Source organism: Ooceraea biroi, chromosome 8, assembly GCF_003672135.1.
Source record: "Ooceraea biroi isolate clonal line C1 chromosome 8, Obir_v5.4, whole genome shotgun sequence".
Lineage (NCBI taxonomy): Eukaryota > Metazoa > Arthropoda > Insecta > Hymenoptera > Formicidae > Ooceraea > Ooceraea biroi.
Window position 1 is genome coordinate 8483385 of NC_039513.1, and position 25290 is coordinate 8508674.

A 25290-nucleotide genomic window follows, 5' to 3' on the forward strand; every position below is an offset into this window, starting at 1 on the left:
GCGCGTCAGCTGAGTTGAGCGCCCCTGCGCGCCGTGGGAAACCGGCTAGTGGTGGAAAGATGGCGTTCCGCGCGACACAGGTATATCGATTGTGTGTGTGGGGCGGCCGGCATGGGTGAAGGCCGTCGAATGCCACATAATTTTCGTAACGGCTCTTCGCGAGGCTCAAAGCTGTCCGGATAGATCGAACGATGAGCACGATCGGGAGATGATGCCGGGCACGTCTCGCCAGCTGGGAACGCCTAACGATAGTAAGAGATAGCATGATCGTCTGAACGTCTCGGCGTCCGTCGCGGCGTTCGTCTCCTCCGGGATCCGCGTCGCTGCGAAACTTCACACGGCCGAGATAGATAGCATCAACCCTCCGCCCTTGGCGTGACGTGACTTGACGGGCTCTGTTGCGGGATCGAGTTATCGGCCTGGACGCCCAGGTAGACGCGCGCGCATCGCTGAACCGACTCTTGACTCTTCTGTCACTTTGACAGAACGCCTCTCTTGTCTCTACCTCGACAATCGCGCCGACCATCCGGGACCCTTGTGTCTGATCAGTCATCTGGCACGTGCCCCTTCGCGTTTAACTTCGGTGTCACGGATTGAGAAGCGTGTGGAACATTGCATTGTTTATTAATGTTAACATACGTGTCTTGTCTCGTGCAACTTGATGTTTTTATTGTCAGGGTGTAGATTGAGTAGGCAACAATCTGCCGAGTTTTTAAAGCGACAGCGCGATGCTTGAAGGATTGGTATAAGTTAGTTAAGGTACAACTGTTGAGAATCATGCAATAGTCTTTACATTGGTTGCTCAGATCTCGAGTGGGACACTTTAATGGAGGTCCACCATGAGCCGATTGAAAAAAACTATCAGCTGCTTGAAGAGATTGGCAAGTGAGTGATGTAATATACACGATTAAGCCTAATTGCATCCCTCGATCATTCAGTAATGTCTGCAAATCTGTGAAATCTGCAGGGGTCAATTTGCTATTGTACGAAAATGCAAGGAGATCAAAACCGGGTCGCTGTACGCCGCGAAAATAATGAGAAAGAGGCGCGTTGCCAGGGGTGTGGCTGCTGCAGACATTGGTAGCACATTTTTGCATATTTGTTTGCAGTACGTGGAGAGTTTCGGGATATTGTGTAACGCTTTATCTTTTCAGCGAGGGAAGCTGGTCTCTTGGCTCGGTTGAGACATCCTAACATTGTATCCTTGTACAAGGTGATAGACACGGGAACGACAGTGGTGCTGCTCCTGGAGCTGATTACAGGAGGCGAATTGTTCCATTGGACACCGTCCAGTGAAATGGAAGCTGCTCATGTGGTACGTAGACGTACGTTGTAATCAACGAGCATCGTGATCAATTCTAAATTCTTTTAAGGTGCGCCAAGTTTTGATGGCGCTTAGTCATTTACATTCCCACCAAGTTGCTCATCTGGATATTAAGCCTGAGAATATTTTACTGTCCACACCACCGCCGATGCCTAGCATTAAGCTGATAGGTAATGCCTGCAATACCTTGCGCGAAATATAACTGTTAATACAAATCTTGCTACTGTATTTCCACAGATTTAGGTCTGTCGCATCGACTGGTACCCGGCTCAGAGCACAGAGCACTGTTTGGCACTCCCGAATTCGTGGCGCCGGAAATCGTGAATTACGAACCACTCAGCCTGGGAACTGATCTTTGGGCGGTCGGCGTGTTAACGTACATCCTCCTTAGTGGCGCTTCGCCATTTTTGGGCGAGGACAAGCAGGAGACGTATGCGAACGTTGCCGCTTGCCAATACCAATTTGACAATGAATACTTCAACAATGTGTCCGAGATTGCCAAAGACTTTATACGATCCTTGTTGATCAAGGATCCTAAGTAAGTCACCTAGGAAAAAATTACAAGCTCACGGATCTGTTGTGAGAAGATCGGGGTAATGGAAAGTATCTCTTGGTTCTAGGGAGAGAGGGAATGCTGAATCGTGCCTTAAACATCCTTGGATTCTCACGGTGTGTTCCTGAAAAAAAAACAACGACTCGCGTTATCCACAATAACACTGCGGTTTATTGTACATTTTTCTTTCGAATGTGCTGTATTGATTTTGTGCATTTTCTGTTGGCCAACTCTGTCTCGACATGACGTTAATCTGTTGTACAGTTATGCCGTATATATTATAATATATACGAGAATTATTTTTTATATACAATATACAATTTGAATTATTGAATGAACCGTATGCAAATTTTTCTTTATCATACACGTGCACCTGGTTACCGGAAAGTATATAATGCCTTTCTGTTTTAATTTTATGCATGCTACGATCGTACAAGGAATGATAATAAATTATCTTACAATTTCGAGCGAATGCCTTGTCGACAAAATTTTATTCTGTTTGTGCACAGGAATCCGAAGCACCACAGGGTCTCGGCGGAGCGATGATCAGCGCTGTGAGGCGAGGCTGCGTTGAGGCTGTCTCGCAGTTGTTGTTGCAGGGCGCCCCGCTAAACGTGAAAGATTCAGTGAGGCATCTTTCATCCATTTTGCCAATATATCGCGTTTCGGTAGAGAGAAATCGGGAGTAAAGTAGTGACGCATTACTGTGCAGAAAGAAGACACTCTTTTGCACATCGCCTGCGAGGCTGGCGATGAGGGAATGACGACTCTGCTGATCGAGAGCGGAATCGATCTGGATACGCCGAACAAACAGGGTCTGACGGCACTACATGTGGCTGCTCGACACGGGCATATTAATCTGGTCAGACATTTGTGCCTTGCTGGTTGCGACGTTGATAAAACGAATCGAGGGATCCGGGCGGACGTCACCGCGATTAAGTACGGGCATCCAGATATCGCGAATTTACTGGATAAGCTGCGAAATGTAAGTTGGCTACAACAATGCGCCAACGCTTTTCTGGCGTTTCGGGGCGATCAGGTGTGTCGCAAGTCAAAGTCTCGGTTTTACCTTTCCGCTTTTAGCTGAATCAGCGCGAGAACTACATTCGTCAGCTGCAACCGACGCACAGACCGATAGACCGACTGCACATAAGACTGCTCGGACACTGCGCGTCTGGAAAATCGTCATTGATCAGTTCTCTCAAGTCCGGGATATTCAGTTTCGGCTTCTTCCGAAGGTCGAGAAGTCAGAACTGCAGCACGAAGGTATACCACGACGTGTTGGAATGGAAAAAATTTCAGTCGATGAATAAATGATGAAAATAATTGATGTTTAGAGAGAACCGAGCATCGAACTTGACGTCACGAGTAAGCACGGTTCGCTGAGCTTTGAGTACAGCGACAGCGAGTACGAGGGTACTCAGGGAGTAGAGTGGAGTCGCGGTAACGTAGGTGAGCGAATCACGTTATAACGATATATAACAACTTCGAGCGACTTAAGACTCAACAATGGATCTTACGCGGACGCGTCTGATTGACCAGGTGGCGAATGCGTTTTCTGGGAGTTATGCGGACGCGAGGAATTTCTGGCGTCTTATCACTACGTACTTACATTCCAGCAACCAGCAGTGCACTTGATCACGGTCAGTCTGAGAGAGCCGCTGACCGTTCAACTTCAGCAGATAAAGTTCTGGCTGCAATTTATTTTGGACCGTATTAATCCGAGTAATGTCGGTAAGGCATTGTCGCGCTTTCCTGCACCTTTTCTGAATGCAATTAATTTTTTTTATTCTACACAAAATTGCGATCGTGTCTTTTATTGAAGGATTTGGCGGCAAGTGCAGCGACATAAAGGTGATCTTGGTTGGCACTTATGCGCCGGAGCCACTAGCCCCGAATTCTAACGGGGGCAATCTACTCGCGCCGCTCTTGCCGCTACTGAAAGACTTTACGTCCATTCTGGGGGAGGAGCCGCAAATGGTAGCGCTGGACGCGACTAATCCCTCTAGTCCCGGCCTCAAACTTCTCAGATCTTACTTAAATAATGCGAGGATGGAATTTCTCGAGGTGAAGCGATCATTATCGTCCGTAAGCTATATGAATACCCGTCATGTATCCCATCTGTAACATTAGAAGAGATGCTGCCTTCTCGTCATTCACATTTTTAACTGCGCGGCATTTGAAATTGGCAATTTTTCCACTTCGATTGAATGACAGAAACAAAAGGATTTCTTTTCCGAATGAAAAATCTGATCTCTTCTAGTTTTAAGATTGTTTTCATATATTGGATATATTATATATCTTTCGATCCGCTCCAAAAAATTTCTGAGTAAATGCATGATGTATGCTTGATACTGAATATGCGAGCAGAACCGTTTGAGTCTGCTGTTGATACGCGACCGTGAGCAATCGCAATTGTAATTTAACTTCTGTGTCAGTCATCACGTTTTCTCACAGGAATTGTACTTTATCAATCTGTACAGCATGTAATGTCAGTGTGCGCATCGATCTTCCGTAAAACGGTTCTGTTCAGTGACGAGCTACCTCATTACGCTCTGTTGTCTGTACGATACATCCATCAGTCTCGAAATTTGCAGTGTCAATATGCCGTCAAATCGAGCCTCCCAGTGGAGGCAATGCAACGATTCACTTATGCGATTCCCTCTCTCTCTCTTTCTCTCTTTCTCTCTCTCTCTCTCTCTCTCTTTTTCATCATCCATGATGCATGGTTGATTTGATATATGTACAAATAACTGAAAGCATCGAGAGTACCTTGTATGTCTCATGGCTCTCTTGACATTCGGTCATTTGCGATGTTTGATTGATTGAGCGCACCTTTTTCTATAATCTATAAACGCTCGACATCATGTCATATATATTTATACATATATATAATAAGTATCTCACACCGAATCGAATTTATTAAGAACATATGTTTTAGTTGCTGATTATTTGGCCATTAATGTTTATTAACATCAGCCTTAATGCATGCGATGCATGATGTAGGATGGACCGGAAGTTGCAGAAAGTATTCTCCGACGTGACGCGCCGCGTGCTGCGGCTACGTACGTGCCCCTGGCGAATCTTGATAAACAGGTCGAAATACTTCTCTCAATTCCTTTAAATAAGCTGAGTGATGTGTATAAACTCTGAAATTGTACTTTGGTTCGATAGTTGCACTAATGCTTTTATCCCATGTATACATACATGCACTTTATTTATCAGACTTAAAGAAAATAAGAAAAGAAAAGAATGTAAGAGATTTTCTCTCTCTCTCTCTCTCTTGTACATATTTTCTGCATCAATGTGATTAACGAATCGCACACGGCATTTCGTTACTCTGCGACGTTAATCGCGTATTATAGAGCGCCCTAGTGTGGACCGGCCTCGCCGAGGCGTGGAGAACGTACGTACAGTCGTTGGAGACGCCCCCGTTGATGCTCACGCAGGAGGAGTTTCTGGACGAGGTGCGAAGGATCAACCCCTTGGTGTGTTTGGAGCACTGCAGGCACCTCGGATTACAGTTACAGGTTCGCAGTCCGCAATCCGGAAACTGTGCTCGATGTGCGCTTTCCCACCATAAATACATCGCGAGTTTCAGAATCTCGGCGAGTGCATCCTTCTGCCCGGAGACTTGATAGTGCTCAGCCCTGAGTGGTTCTGGCAGGACGTGCTGAATTGGCAACTCAGTCCCGATCAGAGAGGACGACTGGGCGGACGGACCACCGGCGTTTACACCCTGGAGGATTTCCAGGCGCGATGTCCCTGCCCAGCTGCTCAAGCTCTGCAAGCTCTACAAGCAGTCAACCTGTGCGTTCCGGTACGTTCCGTGGAATCTGATCTCCCTATCAATTGTGATCATGATTGCCGTTACTCGATCGTTCCGTTTCAGTGTGAAGTCGATGAGGATGAAGTTGAGTACGAAATACCGTGCTTGAATCTGGTGGAGCGCCTCCCCGGCCTGTGGGAACCATGGAAACCATGCTCCAACGCGTTACCTCACGCTGGCTTACGTCTTTGTCCGGAAGAAGCGCCTCTGTACCACTTGACAGCGATATTTACGCATTTGCAGGTACAATTAGCACCTAAAGTTATAATAAATAAGAGATAACATAATATATTGTAGAGGAAGACTTAACTGACGGAAATTTGCGTAGGCGCAACTGCGGAAAATTACTCAAACATGGGACCCGTCCAACTCGGACTTGTATCAGTGGTGGCGAGGATCGAAACTGTGCCTAGGACCTTGCGAGAGCATAATCACGTTCGAGGAGGAGGAGCACAGTTGCGTAGAGATCCAAGTTCGTGGGCCGCGCGGTTCCAGCGCGCAGTGCTTCGCTCTCTTCAGCGTGATCTTGGACGCGATGGACACGACCATCGAGTTAGTCGCGCCCGGAATGTTACTCGAGAGGCACTGGCTCAGCCCGAGTCAGCTTCGAGAATACGACGAGGTCAGTTAAACGTCAAAGACGTGAGTTCATACTTTATAAATCAATAAAACAATTTGCCATGACTATTTCAATCGTACGTTTACAGGTGATTCATTCCTGGACACCCGCCACCGTCATATCGGCTTTAATCGACAAGGGTCTCGAAGAGGCGACTCTTAAGAATCCCCTAAATGACCGACAGGAGACAGTGTGGGAGATTGTAGGCTGTGGACTGCCGTTGATGGAAAACTGCGTTCCCGGGCCAAAGCAGCCCGTGAAGTACATAAAGCCCGCGGTGCAACGGCGACTGGCGCAAATGCTGGATCCGCCTGATCACCACGGAAGAGATTGGTGCTTGCTCGCAGTGAGGCTCGGCCTGGGGGATCGCGTCGCTCAATTGGACAGCACGGTGGACAGTCCGACTTTGAGGTGAGAGCTGTCCCTGAAACTGTCAATTTTCCGGCTTGCAGTTGGTTGTTCTGAAACTTTGATCTGCAGGCTGCTGAACTGCGCGGGTGCGGAGTGCACCGTCGGCTCGCTCGTGCAACAGCTGCGAGCGCTCGATCGCGAGGACGCCGTGCACCTGCTGCTCACGTACACGCCAACCTACGTGCTGTTGATGTCCGTCGACTCCGAGACGGGGTCTGATCTCTCCAGATGACGATGTTGCTCTTATCAATGGCGCATTAGCACCTTCTAGGTACTTTCTTTCCCGAGATCGCCGCGCGTCTGATGGACACGTAGCATCGTCTCTCTATTTCCGCCCAATGTAAATCATAATTTGTTAAGTATAACGTATATCGTGATATGTGATTTAACTTTGGCGATCAATCGCGCGTTGCATTTCGAGTTGAGTGATAAGAAGTGAGACACCTTTCGTCGTACCGTTTTATATTCTTTCCTTGTGCCTTTGTATCTTCTTGAATATCTTTTTTTTTTTAATTTTGTACGTACTACAGCCCGCGCGTTTGTTTGTTAAGAGCATTCGTTAAATCGCTTTTTTGTGTGTGTCGATATCTCGCGAGCTGATTACCGGAAACGATTCGTTGAAATCGGTACGTTGTTACGCTTTTTAATTTGTATTGGTTACTACTACATTAATTGTATTCACTTATTTTTATTTCTTGATAGTTATATTGTTAACATGTCGATATATACAATATATAATACTGTGTTACCGTTGTGCAGTTTGCGTTTTTCTCGTTATACGAAATTGTTGTGCCAGGGAAGTGATGCATTTACATATACAATGCGATACGATCGTATTTGATATCGATATATTGTTTCGAGCGCTTTTCTTGATATATGCTGATGTGATCTTGATACCTATATATATATATATATATACACACATACATATTACATACATGTATTATCGAATCTTGCCAAACCTCTATGTCAATATGCACCGCTTTTTCAATACTTTGAAATGTTTACGAAGCATATATGCAAAAGGAGAGTGAAACGACCGCTCGCACAGTTCTATTATTACTTTCGGATCTATTATCTCTATACATTCGACGGGGTTGAATGCGAATTAATTCTATTGGATTTGCATTGTATTCAACATCTTTATACTGCATGTGCCATACACAAAAATACGCAAGAGTACGTGCGATACTCAACGGGAGAAGAACACCGCAGGTGTGCGACAGCAATGTTCACGATGACGAAAGTATATACTTACGAATTTCCATACGTATGTGTGAATCAATCAGAAAACCGCTTTCACACGATATGTGTATAACAATTAAGAAACGTTTACGATTAACAGTAAAGAATTACTCGCGCATCGGAACATCCGTAGGTTGTTCATTCGCGTAGCTCTCTTTCTCTCGTCACACGCAGCATCTCACAGTAGCTTACACACGAGGATGTTATAATAATCGGAGACCGTTGTAAAAACAAGCCGATAAAATTATTAAATATATCTTTCGCTAGATTTAATTGTATTATTCATTATTATCCCCGTCTTCCCCATCAATTACGCTAGATGAGTACAGCAAACAATTTTCTCTCTCGAGCATCAGAATGTTCGCAAACTGCGGTATTGCCGCTTCATAGGGCTCCCGCTCTACTCGGCGAGATGATTCGAAGCGGATTCTCGCATCGTGAGCCCTATTTTAGCGGCTCGTAATGTCAATTGCGAGGATTGACGATGGCTGTTTACAACGGGGAGTCGATTACGTGGGTCGGTTGAAAATGGGGAACGGGATTCTTTTCGGGGGCCGAGAATAGCATGGGAACGGACGGATATCGCGTTTCGCGGACAGCTACGTACGGCGACGAGGAGATGGACCGACGGAGGGCCCGGAGGGTAAGGCTTCGGGACGACAGCCAAAGTCCCCAAGCAATTATAGAACTGGATTGGATCGGGGAGTCCGGGAGGGTGGTCGGTGGCCCACCGTCGCCGATCGGTTTCGTTTTATTTTAGCTTAGCTGTCGAAGGCATCCGTGCATTCTCCCCGCGGATCACCGCCACGATCACAGTGAGTGTTGTCCCCCTTAGTAGGAATTTCTCTGCTCGTCCGGCAGCACCGAAATTGATTAAACGGTCCCGCCGTAAGATCGGTCGCGATCTCTTAATTCGCGATCTCCGCGCGCGCGATTGATAGCAGGTGATATTTATTGCATGACGGGGTGAGACCTCGCGACGAGCAGTACCGAGCTTCTCGCTTTCACCATTCGGCCTCCTCCTTTCCTGTCTCTGTATTTGAGGTACGAGCTCCTGTTTATTTATCACAGAATATATCTTTTTTGAAGTCATATTCGAGAATTATTAAAGCAAACCGGATCTCTCTCTCTCTCTCTCTCGTTTACGTAATGACATTTCCGCGAAGAAGACGGTTATCCGGGATAACGCGGCGAAGCTATCACCAATCTGCAACGATCAGTGTTTCTGATTAAGTGCGCGAGTAGATCACGTAGATATAGCCGGATCAGAATTAATTGATGTTGCAGCTTCGCGAGATTAATCAGAGGGATCGATAAGGGAGAAACTGGAAACCGCGCGTCACGATGGAGGCGATCAAGAAGAAAATCGCGGCGCTCAAGCTGGAGATGGACGCCGCGAATGAAAAGGTCGAAGTCAACGAAACTAAGGCGAAGCAGGAGGATATAAGGGCAGATAGGCTGAACGATGATCTCAGGGACTTGCAGAAACGACTGATCCAATTGGAGCGCGATTACACGGTCTCCAAGGCTAATCTCGAGCAATCGACCGCCGATCTGGAACACTGCGAGAAATCTTGGTCTAGAGTGCGTACTGATGACAATGATAGACTTGGATAGACTTTGCCTTTATGATAAATTCGAAATTTTACAGTAAGCAAATCTTCGGAAGCTCATAATAAAATTTTATAAAATTCTTCAGGAAAATGAAGGCAATCTATAATAAGAAAACTTCAAATTTTCTTGGACATTTGTTTACTGAATAAAGAAACCTGAGAAGTTTTTGCTTCTTTGCTGTCAATCACGATCATGTGTCAACAGGCAGAGCAAGATCGCACCGTTCTGACAAAGAGGGTGCAGGAGATCGAGGCGAGTCTTACCAAGAAGGAGGAATTGCGACTTATCGCCCAACAGAAGCTGGGGCGTGCGACCGAACTCGCGGATGATGCGCAGAGGTCGTCATCACTTTTCGCAAATGATGCATTAGAATCTTCCATTTTTCAAAAATCTGAAGAAGATATCTAAGCAATCTGCACCCACAGAAAAGATTTCTGGACTTAATGCTATTACTCTTTAATCTATCATAAAATAAGATCGCTATAGCGACAATCATATTTATTATTGAAAAGAAGCATATTTTAATCTTGAATAGAAAATTCGAAAATCTAGATTCAAATAATCTTCGTGCTATCTCATTAATTTTCTCAGAAGGATTTAGATAAAAATTTCTAGCAAGTTCAAAATATTCTTGATTTCAGAATATTGTCAGATCTAAAAGACATCTTATTCTATTCTTGTAAGAGAATTTGTAGAATCTGCACAAAACGGCCAATATTTATGTGTTGCAATCGAAAATCGGGAAAGTGTTTCTGTGTTTCTGTTATTTACAATGAATAAGTGCAATACTCTACAAGAAATATTAAAAGGTATGGAAATGTCTTATCTCGAATCTTATTTCTCAAGTAAGTATATTGTATATACTTACTTACATTTCCATATCTTTTAATATTTCTTGTAGAGTATTGCACTTATTCATTGTAAATAACAGAAACACTTTCCCGATTTTCGATTGCAACACATAAATATTGGCCGTTTTACCCGAATAAAGGACGCAGAAGCGCCGAGTCGACGAGCGACTGTGAGAAAATGATGCGTCGACATCGACAAAGCCTACTATAAAGTGGCGCTAATATCAAATTATTCTACATACAAGAATATATAAGCATAAATTTGTATATGTTACTCTTGTCTCAAGACAGTAAGACAATCTTATTTAATTCGAGAGAGAAGAATAGAAATTACTGATTTAAATTAAAAATTGTTTTATTTTCATATTTTTTATACTTGTAATACGATTAAATTAGTCAAGAATATTTTTCGTCTTGTTATCAGAAATCCTTTCTAAGGGTGTCTTTCCTTCCCTTCGCAGAATGTGCAACGTTCTGACGGAAAGAAGTCGCTTGGACGAGGAACGTATGGAAAAGCTGATGTCGGAGCTGAAGGACGCTCGTTTGATCGCCGAGGACGCCGACGCAAAGTCCGACGAGATAGCCAGAAAATTGCAGTTCGTGGAGGAGGAGTTGGAAGCCGCGGAGGAGAGGGTGAAGACTAGCGAAGCGTACGCAATCAATTGTCAATTGCCAGTTAATGTTTACGCATGATAGTTACATGATAGTGCGCGCTAATAAAAATTGTCTCACTGGAAACGATCTGTCCTATAGCAAGATTGTGGAACGCGAGGACGAGCTCTTCATCGTGCAAAATATCGTCAAGTCTCTGGAAGTATCCGAAGAGAAGGTATCGTGATACAATTACGCTGCGGACCCTACCACCCCTCGCATCCTCGTTGCTTCTCGATTGTTTCAATTTTAGGCGAACCAACGAGTAGAGGACTTCAAGTTGCAGCTGAAATCCCTGAAGAAGAAGCTGAAGGAGGCGGAGAAGCGGGCGGTCGCCGCGGAGAGAAAAGTCAAGACGTTGCTGAAGGAGGTGGACATGAAGGAAGGTAAGCATGAAATTTACACGATTTATGCGATTGTTCGATTTTATATTTAATTAATTAATTCAATTAAATGATTTGTCGGTTATTTCAGACGAGCTCAGAGAGGAGAAGGAAAAGTACAAGGCGGTCTGCGACGACATGGACGCGACGTTCGCCGAGATGACAGGATACTAGCAGTCCCATGGAGAAGCAGGCTCACGTTGTTTCGCTCTCGTTATGCTCCCACGCTTCTCTCCGCTTGTTCGTGAACGTGTAACGTTCGTTAACGCGCTTAGATGCTGCGAGTGGTTCTGCCGTGCGAAGTGCCATGAGCGACGTTCGAAATAATCCGCTTCGCGCAATAATCCATTGATGGACAAGGCATGCAATACCGCTTGCTATTAAAACTGCTTCGCTTCGTGCAACAGCTTGCCAAGATCGACGGGCAACTGGTTCACGGTCGCTCGTGGTTCGCTATGTCGATCGAAGATTCACCGTTTCGTCTATCTTCTTTTCTTTCAGAGGCGTTGGACGGACTTGCTGACATCCGCTATGCGCGCATAAGATCACGATACCGCGCGCCCTTTTTATCATTCTATGTAAGATGCGTATTTTCAATAAACGGTACCACGAATTCTCTTTTGTGTGTCTTTATTCCTCATGTATCGGATTGCTAATAAATAACAGAAATGATGGACATTACTTTTTGATTTTATTCAGGAATTATGCTTTTTGTACATAACATCTTAAACATTTAAAATATTTATTTCTGATTTAAATAATATTGTCATAAAATATTAAGATTAGAAAAAGACATATAATAATACTTTACCATTTATTACCGTGCGTTACAAATATTACTGGAATGCAGAAAGTTAATCTTAAATCACAAAATATGTACGTTATCATGAAATATATTTTAATACGTGATAGTTACCGAGTAGATATAGTGCAAGATAAATGTTTAGACGATGTATCTGCGATCGGCAACAAGCATCGGGATAAAGCACACCGTTGCTTTAAGAAGTCCAAGAATTCGTTTGAGCCTAACTAAAGCGTCGATCGTTTTTCTTCTTTTGCATTGCATTGAGCCTATAAAGCATTGTCCTCATCGGTCACTGAGTACAGTAACCCGCGAGCATTGCATTTGATGCTTCACACACTCGTTTCCAAAGTCGTTTGCAAATTCTGTTTAACAAAACGTGATATAATTAAGTTTAATCATTATTGTTGTACTCAGCAAGGAGATCTCAAAGTGAAAGTGTTTTATGTACATGTATCCAAGAAATGTCGCGAGAACATCATTAATTAACAAAAAGATATAAAACATAAAAACAGCAATCATAGAAATATAAAAAATTATTCGAAGAATAGCCTCACGATAAAAAGAGAGAGAGAGAGAGAGATTTAATTAATAAAATCTTCCTGTGAAACATTACAAATTATTAAGATAATTTAATTATAAGCGTAACAATTCGCAGGATCAGTAAACTCATCAAAAATTTAATTAACGCAATATTACTGATTCGGTTTGAAAGAAGAATATTTTTGCAATTATCCTCCAGCGGAATCATGAACGCTATCAAAAAACAACTACAAACGCTGAAGTTGGAGAAGGATCTCGCGATGGACAAAGCTGATCTGTGCGATCAACAGGCGAAGGAAGCAAATCGGCGGGAAGAGAAGCTTCGGGATGAGGTTCGCGAACTGGCGAAGAAGCTGGTGCAAATGGAGCACGATCTGGAAGTGAGCAAGACGCAGCTGTTAAGATCGAACAGGAGCCTCGAGATGAAGGAAAGGATCTATATCGTGGTCAGTGAATCAGAAAAGTATATCGCGCTTTATTGATTCGTTTCACATTCCGCCTTTTATCAATCGCGAAATTGCAGACGCAGTCGGAGCTGGCTGTGCTCAATAGGAAAATGCAGCAGCGCGTGCAGAATCTAGAGAAATCCGAGGAGCGACGTTTGTCGGCTCAAGCAAAGCTCGCGCAGGCCATGGAGACCGCGGAAGATGCAAAGCGGTACAAATATCTACATTAAATTTTTCCTTGGCATATTTTTTCCTACAGCATACGTAAAATTCTTTTCTTCAACATTAATAATTAGGATTTGAATTTTCATTGGTATCTGTCACGAGAGCGTTATAATCGTAAAGTGATCCTTACGCAGCATCTGCAAAGTCCTGGAGAACAGGAGCAAGCAGGACGAAGAACGAATGGATCAACTGATGACACGATTGAAGGAGGCGAGGCTTATTGCTGAGGACGCCGATACGAAATCCGACGAGATCTCGAGAAAATTGGCGTTCGTCGAGGACGAGCTCGAGACGGCGGAGGAAAGGGTTAAATCGAGCGAGGCGTACGTATCGCACGCGATTCTCTAAATATAGAGGCTGCGTTCTTTCTTTCCTGCTGAATCCTTTCTCGTCTATTCTCAGTTTGTCTAAACTGTCTAAAGCATTTCGCAAAACGTATCCTGTTTTCAAAGATATCCTTGCGAGGAAACTTTATATAATCAATAAGCCTCGCGTGGATATCTTTTAATCGTTATTACTTTTGCATTGCATTGTTTTAGGAAAATTCTCGAGAGGGAAGATGAATTATTCATCGTCGGCAATATATTAAAATCTTTAGAGGTGTCTGAGGAGAAAGTAAAAATTCTTTTACATTCGTCTCATATTTTTTTTTATTCTGTGTATTCTGAAAATTGAAAGAATAAAATAAGACTGTTCGTCGCAGGCTAATCAAAGGGTGGAGGAGTTTAAAGCACAGTTGAAAGAATTAAAAATCAAGTTAAAGTCTGTCGAGAAACGTGCCATAATCGCCGAGAAGACCGTCAAGATATTCACGAAAGAGATGGACAAGAGAGAAGGTGATAATCATATTCTATTTATATTTTCGTAAAGTTTTATTAATTTTTCATTTTTTTCATCAATATAGTATATTAACAATTATTTAATTATTGTTCATATTTTAGATTACCTGTTGAAAGAGAAGGAAAAATACAAATTTATCTGTGACGATCTGGATTCCACGTTCTCTGAGCTAACGGGATACTAAAACAATTTTTGCATAAAGGAATCCGTTATTTCTCTTCGAGAGATTTTCACGAATATAAATATAATCATAAAATTCTCATGTGCACGTTTAATAAACATCATCTCATGAGGTTCGTTCAATAAATACACCCTTCGTACTTTACACGATATCAATTTATTTAATCGATTCTACGATCAACACAATGCATCGAAACGCCGTACCACAGATTTAATACAGTTTAAATTTAAATCGCACATTTTTTTTAATCGTACAACCTCCGATCGCAGAACGGAGAAAGAATTTCATCGAGAGCCCTTGCGACGACTCCTGTGCAATCTCGCACTACACTCCTGCCCCTTTTTACAATGACGTTAATCGTAGTCACAAGTAACAATTGTCCGTTTGATTTGTTCACCTGCCTCCATCCATATCGATGCAACAATTAAAGTGCATTCTCCGAGCTGCACGGATTATCGCTGAGAGTGATGTGGGTTGCACTGAGTTGTGTCACCGCATCATCCTTCGAGGACCGTGTAACTGTTTCGTCGCGTCCAACAAAAAAACCGACCGAAACCACCCTGTCGCGAGACCTTGCTGAGCGTCCCAGAGCGTCGAGTGCAATCAGATAAATAGAAAGACCGTCTAATCGAGATTTGGCTCGTGTAAAAAAATTCGTCGCAGTGTAAAAAATTCGTTGATCAGTTGATGTCCGAGATCGTTGGTCGTTTGTTTCCATGTTGTCGAGGCTGTCGTATCCTCGCGTGATCCTTGCGCGATTACGGTAACGAAGAGAACTGGTCCCGGGAGGGTTGCGACGAGGGATCGATTGACAGAACTCGGTCCGGTTCCATGACGCAAGAAAAATGTACAAAAATCGTGTCGACGAGAGAGTGTCCGGCAACCGCGCCACGACGAATCGCGCTTCGTCCACTCCGAAGGTCGTCCCATCATCGAATTAATCGAACACTACGAGTTTGATTGACGTGCTTCCCTTATATACATTAACGTAACGTAACGTAGCGTCGTACATGCGGTATGCACGCGCCTTGATGCCCGTGTACTCAAATATATGTATTTATATACGTATAACTATGTATATATATTATGTATATGTGGCCTCGTCTTCGTAGTGTCGCGCACGCAGCTTTCATCAAACTCATTGGCATTGGTTACTTCACACGAAATCTCGAAGAAAAATCGCTCGCGGTATTTCGCGGCGCGATCAGAATTCTCGTTAACTTCTCTCAGTTCCCGTGAGATCAAAGTTACCCTCGATGTGTATATAATACACATGTATGTGTGTGTGTCTGCGGTAAATCCGGAGCGATCCCCTTAAAGCGCTCGAATTAATTGAGAAGTAGAAGAGTGTATATACGCCATCACAGGTATTCGAATATAAAACACCGTATACTTAATTATTTAGAGCGACGCTTGTCGGCAGTGGGGTCGAGAAAGAGGGAGGGCTGGAAATCGAGTGGCAGGAACGTTACTTTGACCAGATAAAAGTTACAAAACGCTCCTTTTTTCCGTTGGTCTCGCAGCGTGTAAAGCGATCTCAAAGCGGTACTTTACACGTAAAAGTAGTCTGGTAAAGTAGTCTGCGTAATGGCAGTGTCGTGTGGAAGTATCGGAAGCACTCTCGGCGCGTGGTAGCACGTGCGCGCGTTTAATTAACACTAATGGCAATTTCATTAGTACTTTCGAGTTTCAGTCTGATAGAGAGGAAGCGCTTCAATTGGCGCTCGACCTGTGTCGCATGACAGTGGGATTGGCCGCGTCGTGGTCGTCGAAGTGTCGAGGTGCGCGACATTACAAGAGCGAGAGAGAAGGAGAGAATTCATGTTGAGAGAATGAGAGGAGAGACGACTATTCGCGGCTCTCTTTTTTTTCAAGCGCTTCTACCGAAATCCACGATCGAAATTCACGTGCGATCTCGCCGTGATCTCGGCGCTTCAATTGGCGCTCGATTCCCTCGCGATCGTATCGCGCTCCGCGCACGAAAAACATTCTACATAGAAGTCTTAGAATTAATAACGGACTTAAAGTAATCAACGGTGCTATTCGTACGCATATATAAACTTTACAACAGAGCCCAACCGTCGACGATCCGTCTTGGAGACTTGGGAGAGTCGCGGTGTCTTCTCCGATCCGCTTTCGTATATTTCATTATGATTCTAATATTTGCGCGCCGAATACAGACGGGCATCATCCTCGGGGTGGCGAGAGCTTCGGGCTGCTTTCTTACGCATTCACACGGAAGAGAAAAACGGAAACACTTTTCGTAATGTGCAAGCTGGACATGTATAAACAATATATTGCAATAAATGTCACAGAAATAGTCGATAAGAGAAGATTTAGGATGCAAAAAGCGGCGTGAAATTTATGCACGTGACAAATCGACACAAATGAAAGGAGAAATTCGTCGTTTGAAAATAATTTCGATGAGGGTGTCGCGGATGCAAGCCTGCCACGTCTCTCGCTCGTAACACGCGAAGGACTCTCCCGTGCTCTGTTCGTACGATTTAAGTCTTTGGTCTCGAATGGATCGCCCGCTGGCGAACGACTCGCAGCGGTCTGAGCAAATTGTCGTTTTGGCACGCATTCGCACATGCGACTCGGCGATCATCCACGCATCCGGACACGGAACTCACTCACGCACTCCACGCACGTGTATTATCTGGCGCCTCGTGTCACAGACGAGGAGGATGCGTCTCTCGAAAACGCTGTCGGACGCCGGCTTTTCCGGCCAGCTCTCGCGCGACTCGATCAACGAGGAAATACGTTTATAGAAGAACAAATCTACATTTTCTCCCCGCACCCCTCATCGGCTATGCATTATTGACTAGATATCCTGGAGGAGCTAACGCGCGCGAGAAATGCGAAAGCCGCGTTTGCGATCGTAAAATCGTTACAAAAACAGTCGTAAATCGAGTCACGACAGCTCAATTAAACAATGTTGAGAGTGAAGACTTTAATAAATTCGAAAAGTGTATGTGTGTGTATGCGAGTGCGTGCGTGTGATTTTTCTCTCCATTGGCTCGACGACGACGCGTCTGTTCTTCTATACCCGTCCATCCTCGTTGCCTCGATCCTCCTAGCGATCTTATCTATGCACGTCTCTCTCTATTCGATCATCGTTAACGAGTAGAACGTAATTTACCTATCGTCGCTAGAAACATGTCCCGTGACGCAAGTAAGCGTAGCCACGGGTGAATCCACGACGGACATGAAGGGAAGAGATCAATTTACCTAACGTTTGGCCCACGGACTCGAGGGACAGGGCCAGGAGGGGTGATCGCTATGGTGAGGGTGTGATACCGGGGCGCGGGAGACAGAGAAGGAGAGAGAGATAGCCAGATTAGACAGCGATGGAGTAATCCGAGGAGGGATTATTCTGAGTGCTCGGCCGCGACCACAGGGAGCTCCTCAGGCCCAGCTTCAGCTTCTTCAGGGAATCGATGTCGCACTCGGCCTCGCTGAGCTCCGGTCGGTCCCCGTTCCCTGGCGTGGGCACCACCGCCCCTTGATTGCCACCGACGAACGCGGTCTCCGCGACCGAGATCGGCGGCAGTAGTGTACGTAGGGAGCTCCTGCTGGGAACATGCCATCTTACGCGAGACAGCCAAGAGAAACAGACGAGAACTTACTGATGGATGTTGCAAAGATGAGCGAAGTTGCGAAGTTGCGGTGACGAATAAATAGTTGAACGGTTCCGCGACGCAGATCCGCGATTACTTTGGTATACCTAATGCCTCGTGAACAGTTTAAGCGATGATCTTGCTAGGTGCGCAGGATCTTTGATACTTAATTATTTCAGCAATGGCAATCTGAGTTTGATACGAAGTTCCAGAACCGCTCAACGCTTTTGTGTACTTTGGCACTGCGCCCTGATATTTTCTTGGTGACTTGAAACTTTGAACAGTTATAATGGAAAAGCTAGCGAGTGCGAGCTTTCTGAGTCATTACCTTGACCGCCCCCTTCGCGGCAGTGACTTTTGTTCCGACATGGGCGAGATGTCCGAAGAGGTGCTCGACGTGCCGTGATAGATAAAGTCCGAAACCGCGCGAACTGAAAAAATGAGTAACATGTTCAGGATATATCGATACACTCGATAAGAGATGAATTCTTTTAAATTATTGCATCAAGACGTACTATGTTTTAATTTGCCAGCGTCCAGTTGATTCGACGATTCCGTGCGCGAGCTTATCAGTTGGTCCGGGTCAGACTCGCTCTCGTCGCTCTCGACATCGCCCGGGGTTTGCTGTTTTCTCTGCTGCCGTCTTCTCGACGAGACGCTCTTCATGCTCTGTCGAGATTCGATTCATAACGGGAGTTATTCTAATTGTGTCTAATTCCTAATCGGCCAACATTTGCGCAAACTTCATGCTCGACCTCGGAGTCAGTTGATATGAATGCCCGACAATTGCGCGACATTTTGACTCGTTCAAGATTTTATAGAGACCAAAGCCTGACACACCGTTAAAAATTGTGCGTCCATATGTTAAAATTTTCTTGTGTTGCCATGTTTTGATTACTACTTCAATGTAAAATTAACATACAACTGATATGTTATTATTTTTATACCAATTTTATATGTTACATTAATGTTAACTTCATAACTTAACATTTTGTGTATGTCTCTTAGAAATGGAATATTATTTGAAATGCTTTTAACGCAATAATTTTAAACAATCAACATGTCACAAAGTCAGTTTAACATTCTAAAAGAAGTTAAAGTAAATCTTCAAATAATCATGAACTTCGACATATAAAATAATCAAATTTACTAAAATTAAATGTTTCTATCAAAAATAATTTAAGTTGAAATAATTACTATCATGTGTTAATATAACATAAAAAGTAAATGTTCATATTGTATGAACGAAAATGTTCTATCAACTTTTCTGATGAGTTATTGTAACTTCTCTTCCATGTAGTTTTCAATTACTTTGTATGTTATTTTTACATCACACTTAAAGTTACAATAACAAAAATAAATGTAAAGTATTGTATTAATTACTTAACATTTCTAGTTTGTCAAGAAGTAACATATGACGAATGAGTTACTTTAACTTACAATTTAGAGTGGACTTTCTGGGACATGCAAAAAATGTTAAAATTAACATTTTATTTTTTACTGTGCACGTACCGCCGCCGCCGGTGGTGGGCTCGCGCATCCTTCGGTCATGGCGTGCTCGTGATACATGAAGCTGTGGAGAAGCGTGTTGTTCGGATGAAGCCCGGCCGTAGCCTCCGCCGCGCCTCCCAGTCCGCCCAGCGCGCCCAATCCTGCCAGGCTTCCCCCGCCACCCTCCGAAAGCTGGAACGTAGCGTACGGCGAAATGTCCTCCGCTGTCTCTGTAACCCATCAGAGGCATTGCCTACCTTTCAAATCGCGTCGGGCTAACTGTCTCAGTCGTCCATCCGTCTCGAGCACATTCAACATTATTTTGTTGTACTTGCAACTGAATTTGAAGGCGCTGATAGAGTCCTTGTCTCAATTCAAGACTCGACTTTCAGAGTTGTATAATAAATCGATACTTTTCAAGGCAATTTTCTTTAGAGCTCTTTGCTTTTACAAGCAATTTGAGTTTATGTTTGAGCGGCGCTGGAGGCGGCCGGCTCTTACCTGCGCAACAATAATTATAGTACCAAACCTGCTGGGTGTCCATATCGTAACAAAGGTTCACCTGGAATCTTATCAGGGCCCGCGCCAGTGCTTGCCGCCTGCTGCAAGGCCACTTTGTGTATAGTAGCGTAATAACGTTCCCGTTGTGTCTCGGCGTTTTGTTGGTTCTCCTGCGACTCCTTCATCGGTCGCTGCACGTGACCCCCTAAGTATCCTGTCAAGCGCATTAACCCATTAATTCCTGTGTCTTTTTATTTTCCTCCTTCACGTATTAAAACTCGAATTGGACTCACTGTTCTTCCAGCGAAAGGCGACGATCACCGCAGCGGCGACCAGCGCAACGGTGGCCACGATCAACGGTAACATCACCTTGACATCCGCATAGAACGGCATCACCGAGGTCATCCCTCGCTTCGATAGTCCTGGGGGTGGTGGTTCTGCAAAGTTACAGAAACACAGTGCTTTTGGATATAAGCGTTTGAACGTGATAGAGTTTCATCGGATGGCATCAGGCGCATCTTCAAGTACCTCAGAATAATACGGAAGAAACAAGTGTTACGTTACGTTAGTGTTCTCAGTTACGAACTGCCAATCCGGTGTATTTCAGGACTTACCACCCTCCTTCGTCAGCGTCACGAACGTGAACTCCGCCTGATTGCTACCGGCCACGTTATGAGCCTCGATCTTCAGCTGGTAGACCGAGCTGGGTGCCAGATTAGTTACAACGTAGCGCCGCTGCATCTTGACGTTGTTCGAGACCAGGGTCCAGTGGAACTCGTTTATCGGCCTGTACTGAATGACGAAGTACTTTATGGGGCACCCGTTGTCGGGCCAGATGTGCAGACGCAGCACCAGGGTAGTGGAGTTGGGGCTCAGGAAGGCAGCCGCCGGTGGAATTCCCGGTGCTTGGCCCTGCGTGCGAACCGAGAGCACCGGCGATGACGGGCTGCTGCCGATGTTGTTGTGCGAAGTCAAGTACAGCTGATACGTGTTTCCGCATAGGAGACCCTGTTGGAAAATTGCAGTTACTAGTGGTGACCATTTTCCTGACCGGTTTGGTATTTACGAAAAATTGTACGTGCATTTTTGAACAATTTTATTTTTGGTACTCAATTTGCCCGAATACATTGGCTGCGCGTACTAATTAAATCGTGTTATGTGTACACTCTGTTATTCGTTGTTATAAAATTTATTGTAATTATCTGACTGTGTTTGGAGCAATTAAGCGGGGAGATATTAATATTGCAGATTAATCAAGAATTTACCTTCAGCTCGTGGCTGGTAGCGTGACGAGACAGCTGTAGCTCATCGAGGGTACCATGAGCAGTTCGATAATACAACGTGTATCCCGTCAGCGGCGCACCACCGTTATTCTCTGATTTCCAATGCAGCAACACGCTGCTTGATGTGGAGCTGGTCACGTACAATACCGGGGCGTTGGGTGGAACTGCAACGATTGGATTATTCTAAAGTGCACTACTCTATTCTGCTACCAGTCGCCAAATTCGAATGAAACAAACTAATTCAGCGACTCATTAAAATATATTTAGCGAAACACTGCCGTCGAAATCGCACGGCAATAATGATATTGTAACAGCATTGAACAAACGAACAAACAATTGTCATTAGGCAAATTATTATTCACGATTACCGCATCTCGTTCGCTTAATTAATGTAATACTCAAAAATTAATTGCATTTCGCTATTCGTTCCGCGCGCGCATTAATCGCGAAATGATCACCTTGCACCGTGAGGGTGTAATGCAGCTTGTCGCTGCCCTGGGAGTTCTCCACCTGGCAGGTGTAGTTCCCGCTGTCCTGCGACTGCAGGTTCGACAGCAGGAGCTCGCCGGTCGGCAGGATCCGCACGTTCCTGGCAGTGTCGGTGCGTATCTGCTCCATGGTGCCCTTGAACCACTCCCGCGTAGGCTCGCCGACCGCGTTGCACGCCAAGGTGATCGAGCTCTGCCACGGGCGCACCACGTGCCCGCCGAATGACGTGATCCTGGCCGGCACCCGATTCGTCGGCACCTGCGCGACCACCCTCGAACTCTGACCCTCGCCCACCCGCGTGCTACCGGTCACCCAGAACTGGTACTCGACGTGCTGCTGCAGATCGGTCGCCTCGAAGTTCGTGCTCGTTGCTGGCAGCTGCCTTTTGCCGTGCTTGAACTCACCGCCGTCGACGAGTCTGCGGAATTCGTTCTCTTGTCTTTTACGTATTCGTGGTTTGGAGGGAAATTTCGTTTTTACTTTGAAAGATACCTCGTGTAAAGGATGTACTTCGTGATAACCCCGTTCGGATCGAGCGGCGGTAGCCATGAGATGAAGAGGGCTTGCGGCGAGCTCACGACTACTTTGATGTCGGCTGGACTGCCAGGCACTAAATAAAAAATGATAAAAAGTGTTTACCGAAGTCCAGCATGAGGGATTAAGATTCCGATGTAACGATGTCAAGTAGATTACCGTCTTCCTCCGTCTGGCAGTAAATCATTGCGGAGGGCACGCCGTCGCCGATCCTGGTATGCGCTAAGACCTGGATACTGTAATTAGTGTAGCGCCTCAACCCGGTTAGAACCATCGTCAGGGTGCTTGTTTTGCGAACCTAATCAGGGAATTGACTAATTAATCAAGATTACCGGACACACCCCGGAAGGAACGATCAATTTCGAAGAATAATCACCTCTATCTCATCCACCCCTCGCCACGCGTCCGCCAAGATCGGCTCGTAATTCAACTTGTAACCTTGGATGATGCCGTTGCTGTGCGTATTGGGCGGAGGCTGCCAGGACACTTGCAAGGACTGGGAGCTGAGTGCCGCGCATCTCACGTCGCTCGGTGGCATGCTGGGAACTACGAGCAGCAAGAAATTCATCTTAGAAGGCAAGAACGCGATAAGCAAATAAAAATTCGTAAAATATTCAACGATCACCATCCTCCAAGGTCTGCGTGAGCAGCGGTTCGCTCAGGGGTCCTGGACCGATTTGATTGTACGCTTGTACCACCAGGGTGTATCTGGTGTAAGGCCTGAGGCCCGTGAGCCGCAGCTCGCCACCACCTTCCTCCCCGTCGCCCGACACGGCGCTGAAGTTGTACGACAGATTGTTCGAGCTGAAACAAAAACATCCCCGTCGTAGTACTCAATTTTCGTTTCGCGAACGTTATTATATTGATTTTAAGATTACTAGAAAAATCCTTTTCTCGGATTCGAAATTCGCAATCGAATACCTCGTTTCTCTGTAGCCGACATTGAAGCCCTGTATGTCACCATGACGAAGGTCGGGTGACGGCGGTGACCAAGTGACGAGGATCTCGGATGAGGACAGGGCTCTGGCCGCGACGTTTATTGGTGGACCGGCCGGTCTCTGCGGATCGGTCCTGACAACGAGCTCCGCCGAGGGCACCGATCGGCCCGCTGGCCCTTCCGCTATTACGCGGATCTTGTATCTCGTAGCGGGCTTTAGGTTGTCGATTAACGCCGCGTACGGCAATGGTGGCCCGGTAAGCTCTTGCTTCTCCCACGTTCCGCCTAGCAAGTTTCGCGAATATTGGTACCAAGTTTTACCTCGATCGTTGTGCGATCGAGAGAAGCGAATTTTGAACCAACAATCGCAAAATGCATTTAAATATGCGTCTCGTATTGTTCTAATATTACTCTAACAAGTCCATGTTCGCCGGTTTACCTTCACCCTCTTTGTACTCAAGAATATACTTGGTGACCTCGCTGGTGTCCTGCGATTTGTGCTGCCACTTAACGTTAATGCTGCGACTCGCCACCATGGCGGTTTCTATGGCATTCGGTGGCTGTGGCGGCTCTAAAACGTGCGGAATTCGATATTAATTCGATATTAATGCACTCACACCGAGCGCTATATGTATGTGCACATATAGCGCAAGAGTGGCACATTGCTGATTCAGTTATTCCATATCGGAGCAAATTGACCCAGAAACCGGCGGTCGTCGTACCTTGCACGAGGAGTTGCACCAGCTGCTGATCGCGGCCGTAAAGGTTGTTCGCCTGGCAGAAGTACGCGCCGCTGTCGGCCGCTTCCGCCGATGAGATTTGCAATTGCGCGATGACGCCGTCCGGTGTTACTTCCTGCTTCACCGCCACGCTTTATGCAGCGGATTTACAAAAGTTCATTAAAAAGCTCCGTGAAAGGCGACGACAATGACGGCCATGAAATATTCATGCGCCGCGTCGCGTCGGAAGTGGCGTGCGATATATAACGCAAAAACGCAGTGCGGAACAACAAAACGTCCTGGCATTTTCTTGTTCATAATCGAATAAACCGATTACGCGTTCGGCGTTGTTTGAAGTGCCGCATACGCGCGTAACAGTGGCGTTTTTCGAGCGGATATCACTTCGTGCGGTCGACTGTACATCGCCAATTAGCCCCGGAATGCATCATTATTAATATTTCAACCGTTACATCTCATTTGGCGAATTCCGTTGGACACGGATCGATTTATCGGGAATAATGCGGCGCGCACGCCATAAACGCAGCGCGACGAACCTATGCGAACGGCAGGATGAATTTTCGCGAAAATCGCGCCGGAGATTTCGCCCCCGTTTCCGTTAATTCGTCGCGATATCGATTATCGCGTCTGTCCGTCGACCCATTCGAGCTCCATTCGAGGGCTTCTACGTAGCGATCTAATCTCGACTTACCGGTAATTCGTCGAGGGATTCAGCTCGCTTTTGCCACCCTTCAGCCAGGTAACGGTGACCGGCTTATCGCCGTGTACCTCGCAGTGCAATGTCGTCGTGTCACCCTTCTTTACGGTCACAAGCCGCGACGGCGCCGCGAAATAGGGGGATGCTGTAAAGCCGCAGAGCAGCACGGAGAAATGTGAGTATATCCGTAACAAGATTCACCGCAAGAGGCATTATGCCTCTTAAATATATATATATATATATATATATATATATATATATATATATATATATACAGGGTGGCCCATTTAAATTTATAGAGTCGATTTTTTAAAAAACTAAAAGAGATACGAAAAAATGTTTCAGACAGACATGTCACGATTTCGAGGGGGACATAAGATGATACCATTGGTTTGACCTTGAACAGTCGTTTGAAGGTCACGCGAAGATCACCTTCAATTTCTTAAATTGAAACCCCAACTTTTTATTGCAGATTCTTATTCTC

At 45.4% G+C, this 25290-nt stretch overlaps 4 protein-coding genes across 15 annotated transcripts in view; 3 read left to right on the forward strand and 1 right to left on the reverse strand.

Annotated features, from left to right (window-relative positions):
• Window positions 1-79: 79 nt before the first annotated feature.
• Window positions 80-8250, forward strand: LOC105275689 (death-associated protein kinase 1). Of its 4 annotated transcripts, none has more exons than XM_011332713.3 (20): window positions 80-251; window positions 807-885; window positions 968-1080; window positions 1155-1315; window positions 1374-1494; window positions 1562-1862; window positions 1945-1993; window positions 2387-2503; window positions 2590-2862; window positions 2961-3143; window positions 3215-3329; window positions 3420-3611; window positions 3703-3944; window positions 4884-4973; window positions 5243-5407; window positions 5479-5697; window positions 5770-5949; window positions 6035-6328; window positions 6414-6736; window positions 6806-8250. In XM_011332713.3, the coding sequence occupies exons 1-20, from the start codon at window positions 209-211 to the stop codon at window positions 6966-6968; spliced, it is 3423 nt and encodes a 1140-aa protein (XP_011331015.1). In that variant the 5' UTR covers window positions 80-208; the 3' UTR covers window positions 6969-8250. The 4 variants fall into 4 exon arrangements, with proteins under 4 accessions (XP_011331015.1, XP_011331017.1, XP_011331018.1 ...); XM_011332714.2 differs by lacking the exon at window positions 80-251 and adding an exon at window positions 258-431; XM_011332715.3 differs by lacking the exon at window positions 4884-4973 and having other exon boundaries at window positions 3703-3965.
• A 124-nt stretch (window positions 8251-8374) lies between these two features.
• LOC105275690 (tropomyosin-2) lies at window positions 8375-12098 on the forward strand. The gene is made up of 7 exons (XM_011332718.3): window positions 8375-9025; window positions 9269-9565; window positions 9800-9933; window positions 10908-11096; window positions 11200-11275; window positions 11351-11483; window positions 11572-12098. The coding sequence occupies exons 2-7, from the start codon at window positions 9326-9328 to the stop codon at window positions 11652-11654; spliced, it is 855 nt and encodes a 284-aa protein (XP_011331020.1). The 5' UTR covers window positions 8375-9025; window positions 9269-9325; the 3' UTR covers window positions 11655-12098.
• Window positions 12099-12863: 765 nt separating this feature from the next.
• LOC105275685 (tropomyosin-2) lies at window positions 12864-16796 on the forward strand. The gene is made up of 6 exons (XM_011332703.3): window positions 12864-13271; window positions 13349-13482; window positions 13631-13819; window positions 14036-14111; window positions 14200-14332; window positions 14438-16796. Exons 1-6 carry the CDS (start codon window positions 13032-13034, stop codon window positions 14518-14520), a joined length of 855 nt encoding a protein of 284 aa, XP_011331005.1. The 5' UTR covers window positions 12864-13031; the 3' UTR covers window positions 14521-16796.
• LOC105275687 (Down syndrome cell adhesion molecule-like protein Dscam2) overlaps window positions 14655-25290 on the reverse strand; it is a 98384-nt gene continuing 87748 nt past the window's right edge. For 2 of the 9 annotated variants that reach the window (XM_026971588.1, XM_011332711.3), the window contains exons 14-30: window positions 24801-24951; window positions 24095-24243; window positions 23812-23943; window positions 23357-23657; window positions 23061-23239; window positions 22812-22981; window positions 22595-22733; window positions 22394-22511; window positions 21871-22319; window positions 21395-21576; window positions 20744-21137; window positions 20423-20551; window positions 20191-20343; window positions 19650-19858; window positions 18653-18806; window positions 18466-18568; window positions 14655-18107 (exon numbers count right to left, since the gene is read on the reverse strand). In XM_026971588.1, coding sequence (XP_026827389.1) covers window positions 17858-18107; window positions 18466-18568; window positions 18653-18806; window positions 19650-19858; window positions 20191-20343; window positions 20423-20551; window positions 20744-21137; window positions 21395-21576; window positions 21871-22319; window positions 22394-22511; window positions 22595-22733; window positions 22812-22981; window positions 23061-23239; window positions 23357-23657; window positions 23812-23943; window positions 24095-24243; window positions 24801-24951 — 3362 coding nt within the window. In that variant the 3' untranslated portion in view covers window positions 14655-17857. Of the gene's footprint in view, window positions 18108-18461; window positions 18569-18652; window positions 18807-19649; window positions 19859-20157; window positions 20344-20422; window positions 20567-20743; window positions 21138-21394; window positions 21577-21870; window positions 22320-22393; window positions 22512-22594; window positions 22734-22811; window positions 22982-23060; window positions 23240-23356; window positions 23658-23811; window positions 23944-24094; window positions 24244-24800; window positions 24952-25290 lie in introns of those variants that run through there. The other 7 variants (XM_026971590.1, XM_026971591.1, XM_026971587.1 and 4 more) reach the window with 6 other exon arrangements.

Excerpts from the sequence above, each read along its gene's own strand:
- LOC105275689 (XM_011332713.3), top strand. The coding sequence starts at position 209 with ATGATGCCGGGCACGTCTCGCCAGCTGGGAACGCCTAACGATA. Across the intron at positions 3,144-3,214 it reads GTCAGAACTGCAGCACGAAG|AGAGAACCGAGCATCGAACT; the intron begins GTATACCACGAC and ends ATTGATGTTTAG. Across the intron at positions 6,737-6,805 it reads GTGGACAGTCCGACTTTGAG|GCTGCTGAACTGCGCGGGTG; the intron begins GTGAGAGCTGTC and ends TTTGATCTGCAG.
- LOC105275690 (XM_011332718.3), top strand. The coding sequence starts at position 9,326 with ATGGAGGCGATCAAGAAGAAAATCGCGGCGCTCAAGCTGGAGATGGAC. Across the intron at positions 11,097-11,199 it reads AGGGTGAAGACTAGCGAAGC|CAAGATTGTGGAACGCGAGG; the intron begins GTACGCAATCAA and ends TCTGTCCTATAG. Across the intron at positions 11,276-11,350 it reads TGGAAGTATCCGAAGAGAAG|GCGAACCAACGAGTAGAGGA; the intron begins GTATCGTGATAC and ends TTTCAATTTTAG.
- LOC105275685 (XM_011332703.3), top strand. The coding sequence starts at position 13,032 with ATGAACGCTATCAAAAAACAACTACAAACGCTGAAGTTGGAGAAGGAT. Across the intron at positions 13,272-13,348 it reads AGGAAAGGATCTATATCGTG|ACGCAGTCGGAGCTGGCTGT; the intron begins GTCAGTGAATCA and ends GCGAAATTGCAG. Across the intron at positions 14,333-14,437 it reads AGAGATGGACAAGAGAGAAG|ATTACCTGTTGAAAGAGAAG; the intron begins GTGATAATCATA and ends TTCATATTTTAG.